General features: G+C 47.2%; 1 protein-coding gene and 1 non-coding gene across 4 annotated transcripts; one reads left to right on the top strand and one right to left on the bottom strand.

Annotated features, from left to right (window-relative positions):
* Window positions 1-545: 545 nt before the first annotated feature.
* On the bottom strand, window positions 546-23,460 carry SYNC (syncoilin, intermediate filament protein). 3 transcript variants are annotated; one of them, XM_066269762.1, is made up of 5 exons: window positions 23,331-23,460; window positions 14,270-15,596; window positions 2,403-2,527; window positions 2,160-2,236; window positions 546-1,066 (listed from the first exon to the last, which is right to left on the bottom strand). In XM_066269762.1, the coding sequence occupies exons 1-5, from the start codon at window positions 23,381-23,383 to the stop codon at window positions 1,056-1,058; spliced, it is 1,593 nt and encodes a 530-aa protein (XP_066125859.1). In that variant the 5' UTR covers window positions 23,384-23,460; the 3' UTR covers window positions 546-1,055. The 3 variants fall into 3 exon arrangements, with proteins under 3 accessions (XP_066125859.1, XP_066125861.1, XP_066125858.1); XM_066269764.1 differs by lacking the exon at window positions 2,160-2,236; XM_066269761.1 differs by lacking the exon at window positions 546-1,066 and having other exon boundaries at window positions 1,461-2,236.
* On the top strand, window positions 7,848-7,923 carry TRNAP-GGG (transfer RNA proline (anticodon GGG)). The gene has a single exon. It is a non-coding gene; the product is annotated as a tRNA-Pro (tRNA).
* Window positions 23,461-26,548: the final 3,088 nt, after the last annotated feature.

Below are 26,548 nucleotides of genomic sequence, written 5' to 3'. Positions count from 1 at the left end.
TTTGACTATAAAGAGCAGAATTAAATGTAATAGACCCAGAGCTATAGAAAAGAGCTTTATCATTCCCAGAGAGAATGAGGCATAAAACACTGAATCAGGTGCACAGATTAGTCTTTGGTAAGATGACATCATTTTGAAGTCTATCCCTAGAGAACTACATAGACTTGCAAGAATGTCAAAGGCAGTATGGCATTTTTAAGGCAAAATTTAAATTTGGAAAAGGTGTTTGAACCTTTTCTCAGAGAGGTTGAATCTCCCCAGTATGTTTTTCACTGGGCCTGTACTTAGATGTTAGAAACAATAGGTTCTTGAAAGCCTTTATAGCCAAGTGCCATAACCAGATAAAATGCCTGGTTCTTTGCCAATCAGTTTAACTGAGTAGACCACTTTTGACCCTAAATCATTTTCATGAGATGATTTTTAGGGAAATCTGGATATCCTTAACCTTTAGATTCAAATCTGGATTTTTCCTTTTATTCCAAGTCAGTAGTTCTTTGAGAGTATAGTGAAAATTGTCTTGACACAATTAAGAGTAAACTATGAGCCAACATAAAGAAAAGTAAACTTTGTAAAAGGATTCATTTACAGTCCAACACTTATGACAAAATTCAAATTGTAAACACATATAATGAAAATTGGTTGCCTTTTGACCCCACTTGTGTCCAAAAAAATTTTTGTTTTTGGTTTAGGTCAACACAGGCAAGACATTCTTCACAAGACTGCAGGTGTGTGTACATTCATCCTTGACTCGGTGTACATGTTGCTGCTGGCAGCAGGAGGCTCGTTTTCCCATTCCCCGTGCACTGAAATCAGTACCAGTAGCCTATGAAATAGAATCCAGCTAAGAGCTGACTGGTCTGTTCTGCCTCCAGCCAGCCCTACAATCTTTTTAAACAGGTCAGCCAGTATTTGTAACTTTCCCAGGGTGAATTGCTTGCCAAGTGCCTGGCACTCCCTTCTCTTGTTTAGAAAAAAGTATGTCCAAAGGTACTTAGTGATCCTTTGCTAAGAAGTTTTTTTGGTGGTTTCTGGGTTACAGATTCGGCCGTACATTTCTAAACAGCCCCTGTAAGGTTGAAAGAAAAAAAAGTAAGTTTATGCTTTCTGCAACTTGAAATAGTACATTGTAAAGTTTATAACTGGCCTTCTGAAGTTTAGTGCAGGCTATGTTGGGGAGAGATTGCTAGACTGACTCACTCACATGTGCTCAGGGTTAACTCCCCTAGCAAATATTTGGGTGCCTCCTACTTGCAAAACAAGGGATGCTAACCTATGTGATGGTGATTTGAGGGGCTAGCTAAATTTTTTCTATCTCCAGGTTGTTTACACAGGTATTAGTGCCTGAAATTCTGTAGTTTTGTTTCTTTGAATTAATCCTTGCCTTTTCCCTATTGTCCTTTTAATCTGATCCACACACAGGTGTTTAGCAGGTCATTTAACTCAATTACGAGGTGCTAGTAATCTCCCAAACAATAAGCATAATCAGTTATGCCTGGAGAGCACAATAAAAGAAAATCCTGGTTAGTTGGGGAAAGTATCAGTTACAATAGTTATTTGTGAGTTTGTATCCAAGGTGTAATATTAACCAGGAAAGTAATAAAATGTATGGGCATCTAAATACAGGACTTAACGGCATTTTTGTCCTTAGTTTCTTTATCCAAGAGAATCTAAAACTTAAAAGAATGAGAACGTACTGATATAGATTGAAATGAATGAAACAGTGTGTTGCTTTGTTTCACATACTAAGCAATACTTTCCCTCACCCTATAAATAACACCCTTTCCAGCTTTTTATACTGATTAATTTAGCTGCCTTGGCCTCTTGTCATAGTCTGAATTAGGTAGCACAACTGCCTTCTCTGCTATTCTAAGGAAACTGTTTAATGAACAGCAGATGGGGTAAGTTGGGAGGGAAGTAAGAATGCACAGAGCTTAGATGTTTTATCCTGTTAAAGAATTCCTGGTGATAAATAGGGCATATTTTGAACCCTACCAGAAGCTGAAACATCCCACATGAACCCTGAATACTTGAATCAGGCAATTTGGAGGTATATGTTATCCCTAACTGGCTGCTCATTAGACACACACTTAAGTTCTTTTAAGGCATTAGTATTGTTAAAGCAACAATGCAAACACCACTCTTGCACCCACAAAGATCACCTTGAGACTGTGTTTCGATTCCACCTGTCTGAGAAGTGGGAGTATTAGCCTGTTCCAGGCTCTTGGGTATCATAGCCCTTTAAAAGAGAGAGAGCCATTTTCCATATGTTCATGGATGAAATCATTTCCCAGACCATTTTTTTTCCCCCACTGTTGATTGAAATTTCCCTCAAGCAATATCTGCCCTCCCCACCATCGCCTCAGCCAGTGTTAGTTGAGATTTGGGTAGCGGCAAAAACTGACTTATAAGTTGAGAGCTCTTCAGCAAGGCTGAGCCTTAGCTGTTCCATCTCTTTGTTCTTGTGTTGCTGGAGTTGCACCCCGCTTCTTAACTGCCTCTGTCGTTCTTCCATTTTCTCCAGCTGTTCCTGCAAGAGAGGGCCAAGAACATAACTGATGAGCCAAACAATAAAAACCTTACATTGTCCATTATAAGCACTTTCTTGTATACCGTTGAATCTTCATAGCAGTATTGAGGTTGAAACATTCAAGAGAGGTTTTGGCAAAGTGATATTCCATTTAACGATGGTGACCAGAATGGAATCTTGTCTGTTAACAACAGGTTACTATTTTTTTTTTTTTTGAAAAAAATTTTAAATTGATTTTGAGAGACAGGGAGGGAGAGAGGGGGGAAAGTGAAAAGTATCAGCTCACAGTTGCTTCACTTTAGTTGTTCATTGATTGCTTCTCGTATTTGCCTTGACCAGGGGGCTCCAGCACAGGTACTGACTCCTTGCTCAAGCCAGTAACCTTGGGCTCAAGCTGGTGAACTAGCAATTTCGAACCTGGGACCTCAGTGTTCCAGGTCTGCACTCTATCCACTGTGCCACCACTGGTCAGGCCACAGCTTATTTTTTTTTTTTTTAAGAGAGAAAGAGAAAGGAGAGGGAAGCATCAAGTTGTTGCTTCTCATATGTGCATTGGCTGGGCAAGTCTGAGGTTTCAAACTGGGGACCTCAGCATTCCAGGTCGACATTTTATCCACTGCACCCCCACAGGGCAAGCCAGAGCTTACCTCTTAGTAGAATCTTGCAAGGGGTAGACAGGTACTCAGAGGAACTTTAAAAGTTTCACAGTTTTTTAATTTTATTTTTTATTTATTCATTTTAGAGGGGAGAGAGGGAGGGAGGGAGGGAGAGAGAGAGAGAGAGAGAGAAGGGGGAGGAGCAAGAAGCTTCAACTGCCATATGTGCCTTGACCAGGAAAGCCCAGGGTTTTGAACTAGCGACCTCAGAGTTCCAGGTCAACACTTTATCCACTGCGCCACCACAGGTCAGGCCAAGTTTCACAGTTTTAATTTTTTTTTATTTATTTATTCATTTTTTTTTAGAGAGGAGAGAGAGAAGGGGGGAGGAGCTGGAAGCATCAACTCCCATATGTGCCTTGACCAGGCAAGCCCAGGGTTTCGAACCGGCGACCTCAGCATTCCCAGGTCGACGTTTTATCCACTGCGCCACCACAGGTCAGGCGAAGTTTCACAGTTTTAAGTTTCGGGGCCTGACGTGTGGTGGCGCAGTAGATGAAATGTCAACCTGGAATGCTGAGGACACTGGGTTGAAGCTCTAGGCTTGCCCAGTCAGGGCACACATGAGAAGCAACTAGAGTTAATGCTTTCTGCTCCTCTTCCCATCCCTCCTCTCTAAAAATCAAAAAATAAAATCTTTAAAAAAAAAAGTTTTAGAGAGGATTTTGATCCTCAGCTTGGTGAGCTGAGAATTTTATAGGCCTTTGCTCTATGTGCAAGTTCTTTCCATTAAGGCTGCATTTGTTCAAAAATATTAAGTTGGAAGAAGATGCTATGCCTTGGGGGCCCTCAGGAGCTTTCAGATAACTGTCCATTTCCCCTTCTGCCAACACCAGGCAGAATACGTTCTGTAAATCATCTCTGTTGAGGGTTAATGCCTGAGGAATGAGATAAGAAAGATGTCAGCAAATCAGTCTGGGGTTAGTGCTAGCTGGCATGGATCCTTAAGAAGCAGGAGGGAGTTGGGAAAGTTGAATTTGGAAGACATTTAGAAGAGGCAATGACTTCTCAAATTTTGAAGAATAGTAAGATAGGAATCCAGTTTGGATACATGGTATTATTAGGAGGACCTAAATAATTTGTACTCTGAGTCACCCTTGATATATACCTGTGGTACATCAACCTGCAATGGTTGTTACTCTGACTGAATCTCAACTTACATAAACATTGTGAAAGGCTTTTTTTGTCCTAGCTGGATAGCTCAGTTGGTTAGAATGTTGTCCTGAAGCACAGAAGTTGCCAGTTTGATCCCTGTCAGGGCACATACAGGAACAGATCGATGTTCCTGTCTTTCTCTCTTTCTAAAATCATTAAAAATTTTTTTTAGCCTGACCAGGTGGTAGCACAGTGGATAGAGCGTTGGATTGGGATGTGGAGGACCCAGGTTCGTGACCCCGAGGTCCCCAGCTTGAGCACAGGCTCATCTGGTTTGAGCAAGGCTCACTAGCTTGAGCCCGAGGTCACTGGCTCGAGCAAGGAGTCACTCAGTCAAGACACATAGGAGAAATCAATCAATGAACAACTAAGGAGCTGCAACGAAGAATTGATGTTTCTCATCTGTCTCCCTTCCTGTCTGTGTGTCCCTATCTGTCCCTCTCTGACTCTTTCTGTCTCTGCCACAAAAATAAATAAATAAATAAATTTTAAAGGTTTTTTTAAGTGCCTAGCCATGCTTTACACCACACAGATGTGGCCATGCCATCTAAGTGTGTCATCTGAAGCATCAGCATACCTCTGATTTCCCCAATTTCCCAAACCCCACTAGCAAACCTGTTATTTTGGCAAAGTGCAAACGTACATGCTCGAGAAAGCAGTTTGCACCATCAGTGCTCTGACAGGAAGTGTCACAGAGTGAAGGATGTATCGCTACAGTGACTGGCACTAAGGACAATATCTGGTCTTAAGCCTATGTAGCACCAGTAAATTAACTTTCTTTACTTTTTATTAAATATTTATTCATTTTAGAGAGGGAGAGGGAGAGAGAGAGAGAGAGAAGGGGGGCAGGAGCAGGAAGCATCAATTCCCATATGTGCCTTGATGGGGCAAGTCCAGGGTTTTCCATTGCTCACCAACAGAGCTATTTTAGTGCCTGAGGCTGAGGCCATAGAGCCATCCTCAGCGCCTGGGGCCAACTTTGCTTGAACCATTTGAGCCATGGCTGTGGGAAGGGAAGAGAGTGAGAGAGAGATGGGGAGAAGCAAATGGTTGCTTCTCTTGTGTGCTCTGATCAAGAATCAAACCTGGGCCTGACCTGTGGTGGCACAGTGGATAAAGCATCGACCTGGAATGCTGAGGTCGCTGGTTCGAAACCCTGGGCTTGCCTGGTCAAGGCACATATGGGAGTTGAAGCTTCCTGCTCCTCCCCTCTCTCTCTCTCTCTCTCCTCTCTAAAATGAATAAATAAAGTCTTTAAAAAAAAAAAAAAAAAAGAATCGAACCTGGGACTTCCAAATGCTGGGCCAACGCTCTACCACTGAGCCAATCAGCCAGGGCCTAGATTAACTTTCTAAAAACCACTTTATCCCAATTATTTTTTTTTTTTTTTTTGTGACAGAGACAGAGAGAGGGACAGATAGAGACAGGAAGGGAGAGAGATGAGAAGCATCAATTCTTTGTTGTGGCTACTTAGTCTCCTTAGTTGTTCATTAATTGCTGTCATGTGCCTTGACCCGGGGGAGGGGCTGCAGCAAGCAACCCCTTGCTCAAGCCAGTGACCTTGGGCTCAAGCTAGTGACCATGGGGTCATGTCTATGATCCCACGCTCAAGCCAGCAACCCCGCGCTCAAGCTGGTGAGCCTGTATTCAAGCTGGCGAACTCAGGGTTTTGAACCTGGGTCCTCTGCGTCCCAGTCGGATGTTCTATCCACTGCGATGTTCTATCCACTGCGCTACCGCCTGGTCAGGCTCTCTTAGTATTTCAAAGGCTTCTCACTTTCTTTAATTTGGCTTTCAGACCCCCTGTAGTTTGATCCTGACTCTAACTAGAACCTCCATTACACATTCTCATGAACATTTTCCCCTAGCCTGCATGCACTGTTTGGTATGCAGTATGGAATACTTAAAGTATGGCTCTTTCACCCTAACCAGGCAGTGGCGCAGTGGATAGAACGTTGGACTGGGATGCTGAGGACCCAGGTTCGAGACCCTGAGGTCGCCAGCTTGAGTGTGGGCTCATCTGGTTTGAGCAAAAGCTCACCAGCTTGGACCCAAGGTCGCTGGTTGGAGCAAGGGGTTACTTGGTCTTCTGAAGGCCCACAGTCAAGGCACATATGAGAAAGCAATCAATGAACAACTAAGGTGTCGCAATATGCAACAAAAAACTAATGATTGATGCTTCTCATCTCTCCGTTCCTGTCTGTCCCTGTCTATCCCTCTCTCTGACTCTCTCTCTGTCTCTGTAAAAATAAATAAATAAATAATAAAAAAATAAAAAGTATGGCTCTTCCAAACTAAAATGTGCTGTAAGTGCAGATTTCTAAGACTTGGCACAAAAATAAAATACCTCAAATTTCAATACCGATGACATGTTGAAGTTACAATATTTTTATATGCTGGGTCACATAAAATATTTTTGTACAACCACTAGAAATTTTAATGACATCTGTGGCTTGCATGAGACTTATGTGAGACAGTGCTGCTCTAGCCTGTGCAACTCAGATCTCTGTGTCTTTGCTCAGCCACTTCTGTCACCTAGACCAGTGATCCCCAACCTTTTATAGGCCACGGACCGGTTTAATGTCAGAAAATATTTTCACGGACCGGCCTTTAGGGTGGGACGGATAAATGTATCACGTGACCAAGACAAGTGTCAAGAGTGAGTCTTAAATGGATGTAACAGAGGGAATCTGGTCATTTTTAAAAAATAAAACATTGTTCAGACTTAAATATAAATAAAACAGAGATAATGTAAGTTCTTTATTCCTTCTCTGCGGACCGGTACTGGTCCACGGCCTGGGGGTTGGGGACCACTGACCTAGACAGCATTTGCTGTTATATTGCTATTTATCTTTTAAATTTATGTCTAACTGCCAGATTGTAGGTCCCTGGTTCTTAGCACCCTACACATAATGCTTGTTGATGTGAAACATGCAGATAGTAAACATAGTCCATATTTCAGCATTAGCAACCTACCAATTCCCAGTTAAAAATTGAGATCATTCTCAGCAAATACCTCACCACAAGCACCGTAGCCAGTCACGGAATCCTACCCATTTTACTGCACATACCTCCTATGATCTCTCCCTCATAAGGTCGAAGTTGTCTTTTGGGCTTTTTCAATCCACCCACCACAGTGCCACTTTCAAGAGTACATACCCGCCTGACCAGTGGTGCAGTGGATGGAGTGTCAGTTTGGGATGCCGAGGACCCGGGTTCGAGACCCTGAGGTCGCCAGCTTGAGCGCGGGCTCATCTGGTTTGAGCAAAAGCTCACCAGCTTGGAGCAAGGGGTTACTCGGTCTGTTGAAGGCCCACGGTCAGGGCACATATGAGAGAGCGATCAGTGAACAACTAAGGTGTCGCAATGTGCAATGAAAAACTAATGACTGATGCTTCTTATCTCTTCGTTCCTGTCTGTCTGTCCCTGTCTGTCCCTCTCTCTGACTCTTTCTCTGCCTCTGTAAAAAAAAATAAAAATAAAAAAATAAATTAAAAAAAAGAGTGCAGGCCCTGGCTGGTTGGCTCAGCGGTAGAGCGTCGGCCTGGGGTGCGGGGGACCCGGGTTCGATTTCCGGCCAGGGCACATAGGAGAAGTGCCCATTTGCTTCTCCACCCCCACCCCCTCCTTCCTCTCTGTCTCTCTCTTCCCCTCCCGCAGCCGAGGCTCCATTGGAGCAGAGATGGCCCAGGCGCTGGGGATGGCTCCTTGGCCACTGCCCCAGGCGCTGAAGTGGCTCTGGTCCCGGCAGAGCAACGCCCCGGAGGGGCAGAGCATCGCCCCCTGGTGGACAGAGCGTCGCCCCTGGTGGGCGTGCCGGGTGGATCCCGGTCGGGCGCATGCGGGAGTCTGTCTGACTGTCTCTCCCCGTTTCCAGCTTCAGAAAAAAAAAAAAAGAAAAAAAAAAAGAGTGCATACCCATGTGCCAGGCACCATTGCAAGTGCTTTACAAATATTTACTAGTTCATTCCTTGCAAAAGTTCTATGATGTGTATATTACATGTGAGGGAAAGGAGCCACATGGGTTAAGTAACTTGTCCAAAGTTTCTCAGTTAGGAAGTGATAGAACCAAGATATGGCTTATAGCTCATATTCTTGATGCTTTTTGCATATATATATATACACACATATATCTATATAAAAATAGTATATATAAAATAGCTTTTATATATATATAAAAGTTCTTCATATATATATATGTTCTTTTTTTTTTTTTACAGGGACAGAGAGTCAGAAAGAGGGATAGATAGGGACAGAGAGACAGGAATGGAGAGATGAGAAGCATCAATCATTAGTTTTTTGTTGTGACACCTTAGTTGTTCATTGATTGCTCCCATATGTGCCTTGACCGGGGGCCTTCAGACCGAGTAACTCCTTGCTGGAGCCAGCAACCTTTGGTCCAAGCTGGTGAGCTTTTTGCTCAAGCCAGATGAGCCCGCGCTCAAGCTGGCGACCTCAGGGTCTCGAACCTGGGTCCTTCCACATCCCAGTCCAATGCTCTATCCCAGGGGTCCCCAAACTTTTTACACAGGGGGCCAGTTCACTGTCCCTCAGACCGTTGGACGGCTGCCACATACAGTGCTCCTCTCACTGACCACCAATGAAAGAGGTGCCCCTTCCAGATGTGTGGCAGGGGGCCGGATAAATGGCCTCAGGGGCCGCATGCGGCCCGCAGGCCGTAGTTTGGGGATGCCTGCTATCCACTGTGCCACTGCCTGGTCAGGCTATATAAGTTCTTTAGTGGTCTTCAAACTTTCCCATGAAGCCCCAGGAGGAGGCCAAAATGGAGTGCCCTTACCACTCTTGAATTAGAAAGTAGCTCCACTTTTGCCTGTTTTATATATTGGCATTCCGTATAAAATTCTGTTCTGAGGAAAGGATCTGTGACTTTAGAGAAAACCTCTTTTGAAAACCACTTACCTAGCCTGATCTGTGGTGGCGCAGTGGATGAAGCATCGACCTGGAATGCTAAGGTTGCTGGTTCAAAACCCTGGGCTTACCCGGTCAAGGCACATATGAAAAGCAACTATGAGTTGATGCTTCCTGCTCCCCCTACCCCCACACTTCTGTCTCTCTCCTCTCTCTAAAATTCAATAAATAAAAAAAAAGAAAGAAAGAAAACCACTTACCTAAAGATTCTGGTCCCTATCTAGCTCTCTAGCCTCATCACTTTACTCACATTGCTTATGACCCAGCGACCCTCACTTTCTGTAACATGTCTTTTTGTGTTTCCTGAGCTTTTCTTTTTATGAGAGAGAGAGAGAGAGAGCAAGATGGGGAGCATCAACTTGTAGTTGCATCACTTTAGTTATTCATTGATTGCTTCTCATACATACCTTAACGGGGCAGGGGGGCTCCAGCAGAGACAGTGACCCTTTGCTCAAGCCAGCAACCTTGGGCTTCAAACCAGTGACCTTTGGGCTCAAGCCAGAGACCATGACATCATGATCCCACACTCAAGCTGGGGATTCGGCACTCAAATTGGTGAGCCTGTACTCAAGCCAGTGATTTCAGGGTTTCAAACTTAGTACCTCAGCATCCCAGGTCAATGCTCTATCCACTGCGCCACCACCAATAAGGCTGTTTCAGGCTTTTGTATAAGCTGTTCCCTCTGCTTGGAATGCCTTTCCTTTGTCTACCCCTTGAATTCATTCATACCAAAACCTGGTAGTGGCTGATTGTGGACCTGAGCTAGATTGCACAGGGTTATATCACTTCCTAGCTGAATAACCCTGGACAAATGACAACTTCTTTGTCTCACCTGTTTTCTCATTTTTCAAATGATGATAGTAATTCATACCTATCTTAGAGGTAAGGATTAAATGAACTACTACATGTAAAGAACTTGAAGTACATGCCATATATCAATTCTCATAAAATTTCCCCTTGTTTCCCTAGGCAGAGTTAATTATATCCACTTCATTAGTACAATGCCTTATAAACTATTACAGTGTTTATCCCATTGAAGTCTATTATTTCATTGATTCTAAGTCTCTGACATTTTAACAGATTAGAATGCATCTTTTTTTAAATCTATTTTTTCTTAAGATTTTATTTATTGATTTTATAGGGGTGGGAGAGCAAGAAGTATAGTTATTTCACTTTAGTTGTTCATTGCTTGCTTTTTGTATGTGAACAAGCAAGCACAGGGTTTTGAATGTGTGACTTCAGTATTCCAGGTTGATGCTCTATCCACTGCGCCACCATTCTGGGGTAAGGCCAGAATGCATCTTAAAATCAAGTCTTAGGCCTGACTTAGGTGGTGGCACAGTAGACACAGCATCAACCTGGAACTCTGAGAACCCAGGTTGAAAATCCTGAGGTTGCCAGCTTGAGCATAGGCTCATCTGGCTTGAGCACAGGCTCACCAGCTTAAATGTGGGGTCACTGACTTAAGCCCAAAGGTCTCTGGCTTGAATCCCAAGGTTGCTGGCTTGAGTCCAAGGTTGCTGGCTTGAGCAAGGGGTCACTGTCTCAGCTGGAGCTCTCCGGTCAAGGCATATATGAGAAGCAATCAATGAATAACTAAAGTGCCACAACTAGAAGTTGATGCTTCTCATCTCTCTCCCTTACTGTCTCTCTCTCTCTCTCTCTCTCTCTCTCTCACTAAAAAAAAAGAAAAGAAAAATAAAGATGTCTTATATTTTATGAAATAAAATACAGTATGTTGATTATATGTGATATCCTGCCTGGACTATAAACTGTTGGAGGGCAGGAACTCCTCCCCCACCCCATTTCTCTCTCTTTTTTTTTTTGTCAGCACATTGCTCATTGCTTGGCACATAGTAAATAGGCACTTAGAAAATACCTGTTGAGTGAATAGATAAAAGAGGTAGTATTTATAGTTCTAAGAGCAAAATGTACCTTTGAAAAGTAATCAGGTACTTCCTGACCTGAGGTGGCACAGTGGGAAAAGCATCAGCCTGGAACACTGAGGTTGCCAGTTCGAAGCCCTGGGCTTGCCTGGTCAAGGCACATACAAGAAACAACTACAAATTAATGCTTCCCGTCTTCCCCTTTCTCTCTCTCTCCTCTCTCTAAAATGAATAAATAATTTATTTTTTTTAAAAAAAAAGGAAAAGTAATCAGGTGCTGCCTGACCTGTGATGGCACAATGGATAAAGTGTTGACCTGGAATGCTGAAGTCGCTGGTTCGAAACCCCAGGCTTGCCCAGTCAAAGTATATCATATAAGAAGCAACTACTGGACGTTGATGCTTCCTGCTCCTCCTTACCCCTTTCTCTCTCTCTCTCTTTCTCTTCCCCCTCTCTAAAATCAATAAATAAAATGTTTGAAAAGAGAGAGAGAAAAAAATAATCAGGTGCTATAAGTGACCTTTGGCAAGCAGTTTCAGAAACCATTTCAGAAAGAATTAGCTCCTTCAGACCTTGATTCATACTTTATGGTAAAGCGTTGGGAGACACTCAAGAGTGTTTTTCATAGAATGATCGTTGGAAAGTTGTGCAATCATCAAATCTGAATAAATCTAGTACAGTGGTGAAAGTTACTGGGGAGAAAAAAATCTACAACTCTAGAACTGTGTTAGAAAACAACTCTAGCCTGACCTGTGGTGGCGCATTGGATAAAGCATCGACCTGGAAATGCTGAGGTCACCAGTTCGAAACCCTGGGCTTGCCTGGTCAAGGCACATATGGGAGTTGATGCTTCCAGCTCCTCCCTCCTTCTCTCTCTGTCTCTCCTCTCTCTCTCTCTGTCTCTCCCTCTCCTCTCTAAAAAATGAATAAATAAATAAATAAAAAAGAAACAAAGATTAAAAAAAAAAAGAAAACAACTCTATGCCTGACCTATGGTGGCGCAGTGGAGAAAGCATTGACTTGGAACACTGAGGTCACTGGTTCAAAACCCTGGGCTTGCCTGGTCAAGGCATACATGGGAGTTGATGCTTCCTGCTCCTCCCCCCTTTCTCTCTCTCTCTCTCTCTCTCTCTCATTCTAACTCTCTCTCCTCTCTAAAAAATGAATAAATAAATATTTAAAAAAAATTTTTTTAAAGAGTTAAAAAAAAAAAAACAACTCTAGAGAATTCCCTGTTTATGATACCACTATCCTAGATAGCCTTACCTGAAATCTCTGCATCCTCTTGGACTCCTCACCTCTCTGCCCCATTCATTCAATGGCCAAGTTTATTCCACATTGGTTGCATCCATTCTCTTCCTTTTATTTCCTTTGACATTGTTTCCTCATACCTACAGTAGCTTCCTAATAGATCTCCCTTGCCTCTGGGTCTCCAGCCCATTTTACACGCTGCTACCAGTACTTTTTCTAAAAGTAGAGGGACAATCATATAAATACTGTTATGTTTGTTATTCTTTCAGTTAAATTTTTTGGGATAACACTGTTTAATTTAAATACCTTTAATGTGTCTCAAAAGACAAAAATACTGCTCTGAAAGGCACCGCACTCTAGTTATCACATAGGGCGCAGCAACACATAAGTCAACTCAGCCTGAGTGGCAGAGATAAGAACAACATACTCCCTGCCTTTCCAAAGCTCACAGCCTGTGGGGGAGACATTGTGTACTCACTAGTAGTTATTTCCCACTGTTCCATAAAGAGGTTGGAACTGGCTTACACTTAATCAGAAATAACTTGAAAACAAGTGAAATGGTGACCAATGTACAAAAAAGGAAAACAAGGAATAGAGATTTATAGATTTCATACCAGTTTTAAGACTGAAAAACATCAAGGCAGAGATCAGATAAGTGGGACTTGTGGATGCATATGGGGAAAGAGTGAATGAATTCCAGCTTGCCTGGTTCACTTCTCTCTATAAGCCCAGGTGTGGTTCACTTAGAATTGGAAGATTGTGCCATGGAAAGCACCCTGACATATTTGGGGTTGGTCAAATTGCTCTGGCTCACTGAACCTCAGTTGCCTCTATAAAAAAATTGCCAGGCCTGACCTGTGGTGGCGCAGTGGATGGGGCATTGCCCTGGAAATGCTGAGGTTGCCGGTTCAAAACCCTGGGCTTGCCTGGTCAAGGCACATATGGGAGTTGATGCTTCCAGCTCCTCCCCCCTTCTCTCTCTCTGTCTCTTCTCTCTCTCTTTCTCTCTCTCTCTCTCTCTGTCTCTCCCTCTCCTCTCTAAAATGAATAAATAAAAAATTTAAAAAAAAATTGCCAGACCAGGTGGTGGTGCAGTGGATAGAATGTTGACTTGGGACACTGAGGACCCACGTTTAAAGCCCCGAGGTCGCTGGCTTGAACACAGGCTTGAGCCAGCTTGAGCGCAGGGTGGCTGGCTTGAGCCCATAGGTTGCTGGCTTGAAGTCAAGGTCACTGGCTTGAGCAAGGCGTCACTGTTTCTGCTAGAGACTCCTGGTCAAGGCACATATGAGAAAGCAGTCAATGAACAACTAAGGTGCCACAGGACAAGCTGAGACTTCTCATCTTTCTCCCTTCCTGTCTATCTGTTCCTGTCTGTCCCTCTCTCTCTCTCATTAAAAATAATAATAATAGGGCCTGACCTGTGGTGGCGCAGTGGGATAAAGCGTCGACCTGGAACACTGAGGTTGCCGGTTCGAAACCTTGGGCTTGCCCGGTCAAGGCACATATGGGAGTTGATGCTTCCTGCTCCTCCCTCCCCTTCTCTCTCTCTCTCTCCTCTCTCTCTAAAAATTAATAATAAAAAAAATAATAATAATAATAATACAGGAGTTGGAGCATTAATAAGAGGGAAAAATGAGATAATTGTTATAAAATTGTAAACTAAGTGCCGATCATTTTCAGCCCCTAGCACAGGCCTGAATGCATGGAATGAGAACGCAGTAAAGATGTGAGTGAATGGCCCCACAGAGTAAGTTCTTCCCACATAGGACATTATCCTTCCGCTCACGTGGCATTTGACTCCAGGCACCTTTTCCTTCCCCAGGCTAAAAGACCGCAATTCCTTTATCGCCCAGTGGGCCTACCCTGTACTGCTGCACCTCCTCATCTCGTTTCTGCCTCACAAGCGTGATCTGGTCCTCCAGGTTCCTGTTTAGCAGGTGGAGCTGCTGGGCCTCTGCTTGCAGGGGTCTCAGCGCCTCCTTCATCTCCTGGATCTCTGCCTGGGTTTTCTGCAGAGCTTTGGCAGCAGCTTCTTTCTTCTCTAGGAGCCGCAGCAGCTGGGGCTCATACTCCTCCTCCAGGCCCTGGCGGCTCTCTGCCATGAGGTTCTCAAACTGGGCCGAGAGCCGCCGGCTCTCCTGCAGGAAGTGCCCATCCCCCTGGCTTGGAGGTGCTTCTAGTTGTTGCCGTAACTGCTCCTTCTGCTTCTGATAGGCATCCCGGAGCTTGGTCAGTTCCTCCGAGAGCACGGCTGCCCGAGCAGTCAGCACTTCCCGGAAATCGGCGAACTGGGCTACGTCCTGCCGGCGGCACTCCAGCTGGTACTGGTGGGCCACACATTCCTTCGTCACCTTGAACAGCTTCTGCTTGACCAGCCGGATCTCCTCCCTTAGCCCATCCCTCTCCAGCTCGGCTTGAGCATGCAGTTTGTAGGCAGCAAGGATGTCCTGATGGACTTGTTGCACCTCCTGGAGGGCTGGTTCCCGGAGCAACACAAGCTCATGGATGAGCTGATCCCTCTCCTCTTCCAGCTGGGCCACAGCCTGGACACATTGCTGGAAACGCCCCTCGAGCAATTCCAGGTCCTCTATGCTCAGGTTGTCCTCTGTGCTGGGGCTAGGCCCTGCTTGGAGGCTCTCCCCAGGGTTAGTGGTCTCCTCGTCTGTAAGCGTCTCTCCCCCATACACCACCTGCTCCGGGCTTGTCTTGTCTGGCTCCCTAGTCTCCGTGGGCTCCCCAGTCTCCGCGGGCTCCTTGGGCTCCTCCACACACAGTGTCTCCTTGGGCTTCCCGGTCTCCTCTACACACACTGTCTCCTCAGGCTCCCCGGTCTCCTCCACACACAGTGTCTCTTTGGACTCCCCGGTCTCCTCCACACACAGTGTCTCTTCAGGCTTCCCAGTCTCCCCCACACACAGTGTCTCTTCAGGCTTCCCAGTCTCCCCCACATTCAGGGCTTCACTTGGCTTCCCGGTCTCCTCAATAAACAGTGTCTCCCCAGGCTCCTCAGTCTCTTCCACATACAGTGTGTCATCAAAGTCACCCGTGTCCCCCAGAAAGATAATGTCCTCTAAGTTGAAGGTCCCCTCCAAAGATAGAGTAACTTCTGGGTTCAAGATCCTTGCCTCATCCAGGGAGTCAGAATATTCCTCCCCTTGAAAAGAAGAATTGGCTTCAGCTCTTGTTTCCCTGCAAGAGAAATGGCTTAAAGTGAGAGTGCAACCACAATCCCAGCACAGTTTGTGACTGGAGCCATTAGGCCACAGGCCTAGGTCACATCAGGGTCTCACATCTCAGCACGTGTCTGCTCCCTTCCCTCCACTGACCATCCCCACAGAGTCCATTGCTCAGATACCCAGACAACATACCCACAAAGTCAATGTCTAGTCTCTGCTTACAGACCTTCAAGGACAGGAAACGCATACCTGAGCCAATAAATACTATTTGTTTCACTATCATAAAATTCTAATGAGGTAAAAGCTTCTTCCCTGCAATTTTTGCCTGAGCTTTATTTTTCTTTCTAGAATCAGACAACTCTGACTTCTTTTCCCTATAAGTTCTTTTTTTTTTTTTTTAAGACTTTTATTTATTCATTGTTTGTTTGTTTTTTTCTCTTTTCTGAAGCTGGAAACAGGGAGAGACAGTCAGACAGACTCCCGCATGCACCCGACCGGGATCCACCCGGCACGCCCACCAGGGGGCGACGCTCTGCCCACCAGGGGGCGATGCTCTGCCCATCCTGGGCGTCGCCATGTTGCGACCAGAGCCACTCTAGCGCCTGAGGCAGAGGCCACAGAGCCATCCCCAGCGCCCGGGCCATCTTTGTTCCAATGGAGCCTTGGCTGCGGGAGGGGAAGAGAGAGACAGAGAGGAAAGCGCGGCGGAGGGGTGGAGAAGCAAATGTGCGCTTCTCCTGTGTGCCCTGGCCGGGAATCAAACCCGGGTCCTCCGCACGCTAGGCCGACGCTCTACCGCTGAGCCAACCGGCCAGGGCTATTCATTGTTTTTTAGAGAGGAGAGAGAGAGAAAAGTGGGGAAGAAGCAGGTAGCATCAATTCCCATATGTGCCTTAACCGGGCAAGCCCAGGGTTTCAAAGCTGCTACTTCAGTGTTCCAGGTCGACGCTTTACCCACTGCACCACCACAGGTCAGGCCCCTATAAGTTCTTTAAACACTTAAAGACAACTAACTTATTTTTCAATTATTCCATGCATGCCAAGGTTTCCTGTGCCCTCCTCATTTGGGTCACATCTTTCTGATCAGGTTCCAAATTGTCCCTGTCCCTTGGGGATGGGTATTGGAGCAATAAATACCCAGGTGTGCTCTGAGCAGTCAGTCTCTGTACACTAAACTCTTATCGATGCAGCCAAGATTCCCTTAGCACAGTGGTCAGCAAACTCATTAGTCAACAAGAGCCAAATATCAAAGGTACAACGATTGAAATTTCTTTTGAGAGCCAAATTTTGTAAACTTAAACTATATAGGTAGGTACATTCCTTATCGAGGTAGCACCTGCACGTGGTATTTTATGGAAGAACCACATTCAAGGGGCCAAAGAGCTGCATGTGGCTCGTGAGTCATGATTTGCCGACCACTGCCATAGAATATAGGGGCTACTCCATCATATTCTTTTTTTTTTTTGGTATTTTTCTGAAGCTAGAAACCGGGAGAGACAGTCAGACAGACTCCCGCATGCACCCAACTGGGATCCACCCGGCACGCCCACCAGGGGGCGACGCTCTGCCCACCAGGGGGCGATGCTCTGCCCCTCCGGGGCGTCGCTCTGTGGTGACCAGAGACACTCTAGCGCCTGGGGCAGAGGCCAAGGAGCCATCCCCAGCGCCCGGGCCATCTTTGCTCCAATGGAGCCTCGGCTGCGGGAGGGGAAGAGAGAGACAGAGAGGAAGGAGAGGGGGAGGGGTGGAGAAGCAGATGGGCGCTTCTCCTGTGTGCCCTGGCCGGGAATCGAACCCGGGACTTCTACACGCCAGGCCGACGCTCTACCACTGAGCCAACTGGCCAGGGGTCATATTCATTTTTTGAGAGACAGGAAAGGAGAGAGATGAGAAGCATTAACTTATAGTTGCGTCACTTTAGTTGTTCACTGATTGCTTTTCATATGTGATTTGACTGAGGGGCTCCAGCCATGCCAATGACCCCTTGCTCAAGCCAGCGACCTTGGGCTCAAGCCAGTGACCTCTGGGCTCAAGTCAGTGACACCGTGCTCAAGCTGGTGAGCCTGTACTTAAGCCAGTGACCTCAGGGTTTTGAACCTGGGACTTCAGTGTTCCAGGTCAACACTTTATCCACTGCACTACCACCTGGTCAGGCGCTCCATCATATTCTTTTTTTTTTTTTTTTTTAATCCATTTTTTTAGAGAGGAGAGAGAGGGAGAGAGAGGAGAGAGAGACAGAGAGAGAAGGGGGGAGGAGCTGGAAGCATCAACTCCCTTACGTGCCTTGACCAGGCAAGCCCAGGGTTTTGAACCAGCGACCTCAGCATTTCTAGGTCGACGCTTTATCCACTGCGCCACCACAGGTCAGGCTCCATCATATTCTTGACAAATGCTGAGTTTGTCTAAAATCCTTAAGGTTTTTTCACAGCAAGTGCTTTTAAACCACATCTCTTGTACCTATAAAACATCAATCATCTTGTTAAAATTGGTCCATCCTTTTAGCCAGTAAAGGCTCTTCAATACAGATTCTGTGGTTCTAACAAATGTGCCCTGTAACCCAGCGGCCCACTGCCTGCTAGCTCAATCCGTACCTGCCAAGGAATGCTCCCCTGCTTCTTCAGCCCTCAAGTGGCTTTGCTTTTTCCTGTTTCAAATGCATCTCACCTACCTTGGATCGCTGAACAATTCTTTGAAAATATAAAACACCATGGAAGTAATTATTGTTTATAGGGTTTTTTTTTTTTTTTTTTGTATTTTTCTGAAGCTGGAAACGGGGAGAGACAGACAGACTCCCGCATGTGCCCGACCGGGATCCACCTGGCATGGCCACCAGGGGGCGATGTTCTGCCCACCAAGGGGCGATGCTCTGCCCCTCCGGGGCGTCGCTCTGTTGCGACCAGAGCCACTCTAGTGCCTGGGGCAGAGGCCAAGGAGCCATCCCCAGCGCCCGGGCCATCTTTGCTCCAATGGAGCCTTGGCTGCGGGAGGGGAAGGCTCCCCTCCCTATGTGCCCTGGCCGGGAATCGAACCCGGGTCCCCCACACGCCAGGCCGACACTCTACTGCTGAGCCAACCGGCCAGGGCCTGTTTATAGAGGTTTTATGTCTTATGTGTGCCAGGCCCTGTTCTAACTGTTTTAGGTATATCAACTCATTTAATCTTCATAACGGTTCTATGAGGTAATTACATTTATCCCCATTTTATAGATCAGGAAACTAAGGTTAAAAGAAATCAAGTAATTTGCTCACGAAAACTCAGATATTTAACGTACACCAGTTAAAACACAGTAAATTCGACTGTAGTAAAGTATAAATGAAGAGCCCCACATATCAAAGTATTTGATTGCTCTGTCTTGAAAAAGCCTACATACTGACCTGTGGTGGTACAGTGGATAAAGCGTCGACCTGGAAATGCTGAGGTCGCCGGTTCGAAACCCTGGGCTTGCCTGGTCAAGGCACATATGGGAGTTGATGCTTCCAGCTCTTCCCCCCCCTTCTCTCTCTCTGTCTCTCCTCTTTCTCTCTCTCTCTGTCTCTCCCTCTCCTCTCTAAAATGAATAAATAAAAAAATTAAAAAAAAAGAAAAAGCCTACATGTATGCAGGTTTTAAGCTCTATATCTTCTTTTTTTTTTTTTTTGAAGCTCTATATCTTAACTCCAAGTTCCCAATAAATATTATTTTTAGCTTGACCTGTGGTGGCACAGTGGCTAAAGCATCAACCTGGAACGCTGAGGTTGCTGGTTCAAAACTCCAGGCTTGTCTGGTCAAGGCACATATGAGAAGCAACTACTAGGAGTTGATGCTTCTCGCTCCTCCCCCCAGCTCCTCTCTCTAAAATCTTTAAATTTTTTTATTTTTATTCTAAATTATCCTGTACTCTGTCCTCTCGAGCATCCTGGGAATCCCTAGCTTCCCTGTTTCCTCATGTTGGCCCTCTGGAATCTATAAAAGTATGGCTTCATCAGGCCCCAGACATCATTGGCCTCATTCAACCCAGCATCTATACCAAAAGCTAAAGTTTGAAGACAACCTCAACAGTAACCTAGTCCATTTGCATTGCTTTACCAGAGAGGAAGTGCTTCTTAGATATCTTTACCAGATGTTACTTGGCACCTCAAACTCAGCTGCCCTAAATTTTCATTCTCCCTGAGCTTACTGCACCTGTATTCTCCAGCTCAGAGAAGCACATCACCATGATGTAAGAAATCTTTAAACAGCTCTTTCCCTCCTCTATACAGCCAACCAAGAACTGAAGGCTGTCTCCATCCCCTTCTCTATCCACTGTCAGGGCCCTTGTCCAAGTCACCATCTCTCACTTGCACATTTGTACCAGCCTTCCAATAGGCCTCCCTTCTCATCCTAGTCTATGCTCTACAGTGCCACAGCTTGCTATAACACAAAGCAAATCATGTCATTCCTCTTCACCCACAGATAGTCAACTGCTTAGCAGAGATTCAAGGCCCTTAATGATGTGGCCCCGGCCCTGGCCCAGTAATAGAGTGTTGGCCCAGTGTGTGGATGTCCCGGGTTCGATTCCCAGTCAGGGCACACAGGAGAAACAACCATCTGCTTCTCCACCCCTTCCCTTCCCCTTTTCTTTCTCTTTCTCTCTCTCTCTCTCTCTCTCTCTTTTCCTCTCCCACAGCCATGATTCCATTAGTTCAAGTGCATCAGCCCCAGGCACTGAGCCATCACCTCAGGTGCTAAAAATAGCTTGGCTGTGAGCATGGCCCCAGATGGGCAGATCATCAGCCCAGATGGGGGTTGCCAGGTGGATCCCAGTTGGGGTGCATGCAGGAGTCTGTCTCTGTATCTGCCTTCCTCTCACTTGGAAAAGAAGAAAAAGGAAAAAAAAATGATGTGACCCCAACCTAACTCTTCAGCCACATCTCATATTACTCCCCCACAGCCCACCCAATGCTTGACAATCTGGAATATGCATTAACTTTTTTTGTTGTTGTATATTTCTGAAGTGAGAAGCAGGGAGGCAGAGAGACAGGCTCCAACATGCGCATGACCGAGATCCACCCAGCATGTCCACTAGGGAGCGATGCTCTGCCCATCTGGGCGTTGCTCCGTTACAAATGGAGCCATTCTAGCACCTGAGGTGGAGCCATCCTCAGTGCCTGGACCAATTTTGCTTCAGTGGAGCCTTCACTGTGGGAGGGGAAGAGAGAGATAGAGAGAAAATAGGGGGGGAAGTGTGAAGCAGATGGGCGCTTCTTCCTGTGTGCCCTGACCGGGAATTGAACCCAAGACATCTACATGCTGAGCCGATGCTCTACCACTGAACCAACTGGTCACGGACTCATTCATTAACTTTTTATACCTCCTACTCCTAGCCTACAAGATCCACTCTAAAGGATCCAGTTGAGAAAACACAGCTCATGTACACCGTCTGACTAGAGAACAGTCCTGGAAAGGTGGAGCTCGTAGTGCCAGGAAGGATGCACCAGCTCAGCCAGCCAGAACCCATCCCGATCTTCAACAGAGTCCCTGCTTTCCCAGCAGACAGCCTTCATATCACCCTCCTGCAGAGTCCTCCACCCTGGAATGCTGTCACTGTGTTCAAGGCACTATTCTTTACATTTTACATGAATACTCATTTATAGGATGTTCATCTGTTATCCCCATTTTATAGATGAGGAAACCAAAACATAAACAGGGTAAAGAACTCACTTGAGGTTCCACTCTAGAGCTGGAGCTCCTTTTGACCACTTTCCTCTTAGAATAGGCATAAGGTCTAAAAGAGGTATAACAGCCTGACCAGGCGGTGGTGCAGTGGATAGAGCGTCAGACTGGGATGCGGAGGACCCAGGTTTGAGACCCCGAGGTCGCCAGCTTGAGCGCGGGCTCATCTGGTTTGAGCAAAAATTCACCAGCTTGGACCCAAGGTTGCTGGCTCGAGCAAGGGGTTACTCGGTCTGCTAAAGGCCCACGGTCAAGGCACATATGAAAAAGCAATCAATGAACAACTAAGGTGTCACAATGTGCAACGAAAAACTAATGATTGATGCTTCTCATCTCTCCGTCCCTGTATATCCCTCACTCTGACTCTCTCTGTTTCTGTAAAAAAATAAAAATTAAAAAAAAAAGTTTAAAAAAGGTATAACAATGAGGGCAGGTACTCTCGGGCGTGGCACATAGCATTCAAAATATATTTCTATCTATTTGCCTAACGAACTTCTAATTTCTTTTTTTAATTTTAGAGAGAGGCAGGAGGAGAGAGAGAAACACTGATTTATTGTTCCATTTATCTGCGCATCCATTGGTGGTTTCTTGTATGTGCCCTGACCAGGCACATTGAACCCACAACCTTGGTGTATCAAGACAATGCTCTAACCACCTGAACTAACTGGTCAGGGCTAAATTTCTACTCATCATTCAAGCCCTGCCAAAGTCCATCTTTTCTGTGAAGTATTGTATATTTCTCAGATCACCCCCATTCTTGCATTCTCAAGGCACTTTGCAGCTCATCTTTGCACTTACTGCTTTGTATTATAGAAGTGCGTGTGTCTATCTCCCCTGAGAGTCAATTTCCTAAAGACAAGTATAGTTCTCATTCTCTGTATCCCAGGGTGGGGCTCTGTTGAAGGAAAGCAGTCAGAAACAAACTGAGATCCAAGGAGGAAACTTGCCCAAGGTCGAGTGGCAAAGCTGGAAGTAGAACCCAGGCCTCCTGACTTCCAGGTGGTGCTGTTACCATACACCATGTTGCCTCAGTCACCCCACCCACAGTGCCAGGCCTCTGCTAGAAGCTGCCCTCACACAGCTGCCTCTTTCTAAGGAGCTGGGGGGAAAGTAGATTATGGGAGGCCCAGGGGCAAGGATGCCAGTTCAGCTGGGGCCCCTGATCTCAGTCTTCTTTGGGCCCCAAACAATCTACCTCTGCCACTCTATCCCTGTCCCTAGAAGACTCCAGCAGCTTCCAATTGTGTCCATCAGGGCTGTGGCTGGTAGTGTTTGTGACACTGTGCAGGCATGAGTTGGTGTGTGTCTGACTCTCTGTACCTGGATGTGTAAATGACAGTACAGGTGTAAGTCTATGCTCAGCTTTGTGTTGTGTGTGACAGTGAAGGGGTGTCAGGTGTGTGTATTTGCACCTCCACCTCTGGTGCACTGGGAAGACCAGGGTCACAGCCTGACCTCAGCGGAAATGCTCCCTGCTTGCCTAGATCCCTCAGCCACAGGTCCCTTTCTCCTAACCAGTGGGAAGCTGACAGTGTGGATGGTTGCAGGAGGGCCTCCACCACTCTAGGGCCCTCCTGCTGGCCTGAGATAGTAGACCCTGGCCCCTCTTCCAGGCCCCAGACAGCAGAGAACAAGCTGCCTAAACAGACTCTTAATTCCAACCTGGCAGATGCCAGACCTGCACCAAGTGTCTCCCACACAGCAAATTCAGCAACTGGAGGCCTCCATCTCCAGTTGCATTTGGGGTGAGGATTGAAAGAAACAAGTAACATCTTTGGCCACTATGGGCCAAATGGCACTTGAAGGTTGAATGGGTTAATTCTCACATGGCCGGTGGGAGGGGAGGGGTTATTATAAAAAGCCATAGACAAACGGAGGTGCCAGGACCCCCGGCGGGACTCCCCCCTCTCCCTTCTCTGGGTGGCTCCGCCCCGTGCCGCACCGCACTGGACCACTACCCACGCTAGGCGAAAGGTGCTGGGGGGGGGGGGGGGAGGGAATCCATCCAGCCTCCCCTCCCTACAGGGGCAGCCACACGGGGTCTGGACGGTCCTACCTCGCGGCCTGGGCGGCGCCGTCCCCGCCGCGCCGGGGCTCCGGGCTGGCCATGGCTGCGCGACACCGGGCTGGGTGGCCGCGTTATTAATAGGCGGCCCCGCCGGCTGCCCGCTCCGCGCCCGCCGCACTGACAGCTGCAGCCGACACCGGATCCCGGCCCAGGGCGGGCGCGCCCACTTGGCCTGGGCTCCTCTCGGAGGGAGGAGGGAGCCAGCAGCGCGGCCAGGGGGCGGGGAGAGGCCGCCCCTCCCGGGACCAGCTCAGAGTGGGGGTGGGGTGGGGGATAGTTATCGCCGTCTGCGAAGCTAGCCAGCCTCAGGTTCTTCTCGAACCTTCTTTCTCTCCCCCCCTTCCCTTCCAAGGGTCCCAGTTGCGGGGGGGGGGGGGGGCGGTCAGAAGAGGAGGGTGGCTCTGTAGACCCAGGACAGCATTTTCTTGGCCAGGCCAGCCGGGGAGAGGTGGACACGGTTTGGGGTGGGGGATTGAAGGGGACCCAGCATCGCCACCCGCTTGGCAATGTCGGCCCCCGTTGGGCGCCTTGCGGTCCCACCCGCGCAGGGGGTAGGGCGCGCGGCCCCGCAGCTGTCGTGAAGGGCTGGAGGAGGAGGCTAACAGCCATACCCATGTGTTTGGGGACTTCGGGGAGCCTGGGAGCTTGTGGCTGGGATTAGGGAAGGACTGTGTAGGAGGGGTTTGAGTCCATATTCAACACAGCTTTCAGCCCCACTCTGCGAGGTTTCCCTGGGGTCTCTGGGCTTGCCCCACCTGTCACCCCCACCCAGCCCTGCTTCTGTCTACTCCAAGGCACTCCCCTCTTCCAAGTCCTCAGCCCACCAGTGTCAGGGTCAAACTTCCAACACTGAAGTCTTTCTCCCCAAGAGAGAAGCTGCCCCGCCCCTTCCCAGACCTGGGCCTGGGCATTCTCTTTTCTGATGCCTTTTTTTCCACTTCGCCCCTCCGTCTGCGGAGGTCTTTGACTCAATCGCAGAAGAATGCTGTGCACTGTAACAAGCTGAGGCTCTGGATGTGTGTTTAATTAGAGAGGCCTTGAGTTGGGGTAATGGTACGAATGTGCTGAATGTGTGTGAATTGTGTGTGCTGTACCAATGTGCCCACTGCTGGCTGTATGAACACCACCTGGTTGTGTGTGTGATATGCAGAGCAGGAGATTGTAGGATTGTGTGCTCATGTGTGACTGTGATGACTGTGGAGTACATGTCTGTGTGTGGTTATTATGTTGATATGTGATTGTATCATCCTGGGGTAAGTGATATATGTATGTGATCATGCTGGTTGTGGAGTATGTGTGTGGCCAACTGTTGTGACAGTGTTCCTGTGTGTGATTATGTGCCTGAGTGACTGAGGGGGCTGATGCATTTGAGTGTGGATGGGTGCTCACAAGCCGATGTGAGGAGTGTCTGTGTGTGAGTGAGGCCTGTGTCTGTGTTCAATAATTCACATATCTGAGTGTGCTGCCTGTGGCTGTATATTTATATCTCTCTGTCTAATGCAAGGGGGTGGGAGATTAACACCCTGGGCAGCCAAATACACCCTTGTAAGGTATTCACGAGAAAAAGTTGGGTTTTGGAGGCTGCTGGTTGTTTTCTGACTTACTCCTGAAATATTCCAGGGGAGGAGGTTGGCAAAGCCTCAGCTGCTGGTCATTTGACAGCTGCTGCCAGTCAGAGGGGAGCGAGTGTAAGGCCTGCCAGCAGCACTGTTTGCTGTCGGTGCTAGGCAACAGGCAGTGAGGGTGGCATTAAGGTCATCTCTTCCCCTCAAACCCCTAGCCCAGGAGTTGAATTCCTTAATCCATCCTGCCCTCCCTGTCCAAGTGCTTTTTTAGGCTGAAACGCTGACTCCCCCAGGGTCCCAGATACTCCTCCACCTCCAGGCCTTTGTTCTTGCTGTTCTTTTTACCTAGAACATCCTTTCCAGCTCTTTACATCCCAGTTTCTACTCTTCTTCAGGTCTCAGCATACATGTCATCTCAGAAAGGCCTCCCCTGATGTGTCCCATTCCCCTGCATGAATGTCCACCCACTTACTCTTTATCTCATCACCTCATTTATTTTGTACAGCACTTATTACAATCTGCAATAATATTGTTTCTTTTTAATTCCTTCCCTCTCTGCTTCCCCCTCTAGAATGGAAGCTCCATGGGGGCGGTGTCCCCATGGCCCAGCCTGGTACTTAGCATAGAGTAGGATCTCAAAAATAAAATGTTGAATGAGTGAAGAAAAGAAGGATGGTCCTATCTAGGTCAATTCAGGTGACACTTGATGCTTGCTATGTGCCAGGACTGGGCCACTCATCACCAAGGAATCCCAGTGTAGTCAGGGAAAGCAGATACGCATGTTCCCTGATTGTATATACCAAGGCGGAGTGAGGTAGTGAGGCTACAGGACTCAGTTCACTTGGCAGACATTGGCACTTGGTCTGTGCCAGGCCCTGTGTCAGAGCAAATGGCTTTATTTGGCCCAGACCCCTGCCTGCAAAGAACTCACAGAATAGAGGATGCTAGATCTGTTTCCTGGGGAGACGAACGCATGCAGAGAATAATGCCACGTCACTGAGCTGAGTGAAGTGATAGGCATTGAGAACCAGGGAAACGGGATGGGAGAGATCCAGGACTGGGGACAGCCTTGTGGACAAAGTAACCTGGGCTTGGGAAGATGAGAAAGGGTGTTCTGCAACAGGCACAGACTGCTTTGGAAGATAAGCACAGCCTGACCTGTGGTGGCGCAGTGGATAAAGCGTCGACCTGGAAATGCTGAGGTCACCGGTTCGAAACCCTGGGCTTGCCTGGTCAAGGCACATATGGGAGTTGATGCTTCCAGCTCCTCCCCACCTTCTCTCTCTGTCTCTCCTCTCTCTCTCTCTCTCTCTCTCCCTCTCCTCTCTCTAAAAAAAAAAAAAAAGATAAGCACAGCCACTGTCTCTCAGCCCCTCCACAAAGCACAGTCCAAGAAAGGAAGAGAAGCCCTGGGCTACCTACTCTTGGCCTAACCTCCCTTCTCCATGCTTCTCTGCCCTGCCATGTATCCTGGGGCTGATGCCTGCTGACAGTCTCACCTGGGCCTCCTTGCCTTATGGTTTCAGGTGGAGTTTGGCCATAGGAGACACTGGCAGGAGATCAGAGGGAGGTGGAGAGAGTGAGATCAGGATATTTATAATCCCCCCTCCCCCTGTGATTTTGGCATCTCCACCTGAAAGC

Source organism: Saccopteryx bilineata, chromosome 3, assembly GCF_036850765.1.
Source record: "Saccopteryx bilineata isolate mSacBil1 chromosome 3, mSacBil1_pri_phased_curated, whole genome shotgun sequence".
NCBI lineage: Eukaryota > Metazoa > Chordata > Mammalia > Chiroptera > Emballonuridae > Saccopteryx > Saccopteryx bilineata.
This window is presented reverse-complemented; position numbering and strand designations above follow the sequence as displayed.

Coding starts and splice junctions, on each gene's coding strand:
- SYNC (XM_066269761.1), bottom strand. CDS start 23,383: ATGGCCAGCCCGGAGCCCCGGCGCGGCGGGGACGGCGCCGCCCAGGCC. Junction 15,597..23,330: donor GGCGCCGCCCAGGCCGCGAG/GTAGGACCGTCC, acceptor TTTCTCTTGCAG/GGAAACAAGAGCTGAAGCCA. Junction 2,237..2,402: donor GAAGAGCTCTCAACTTATAA/GTCAGTTTTTGC, acceptor TCTCTTTTAAAG/GGCTATGATACCCAAGAGCC.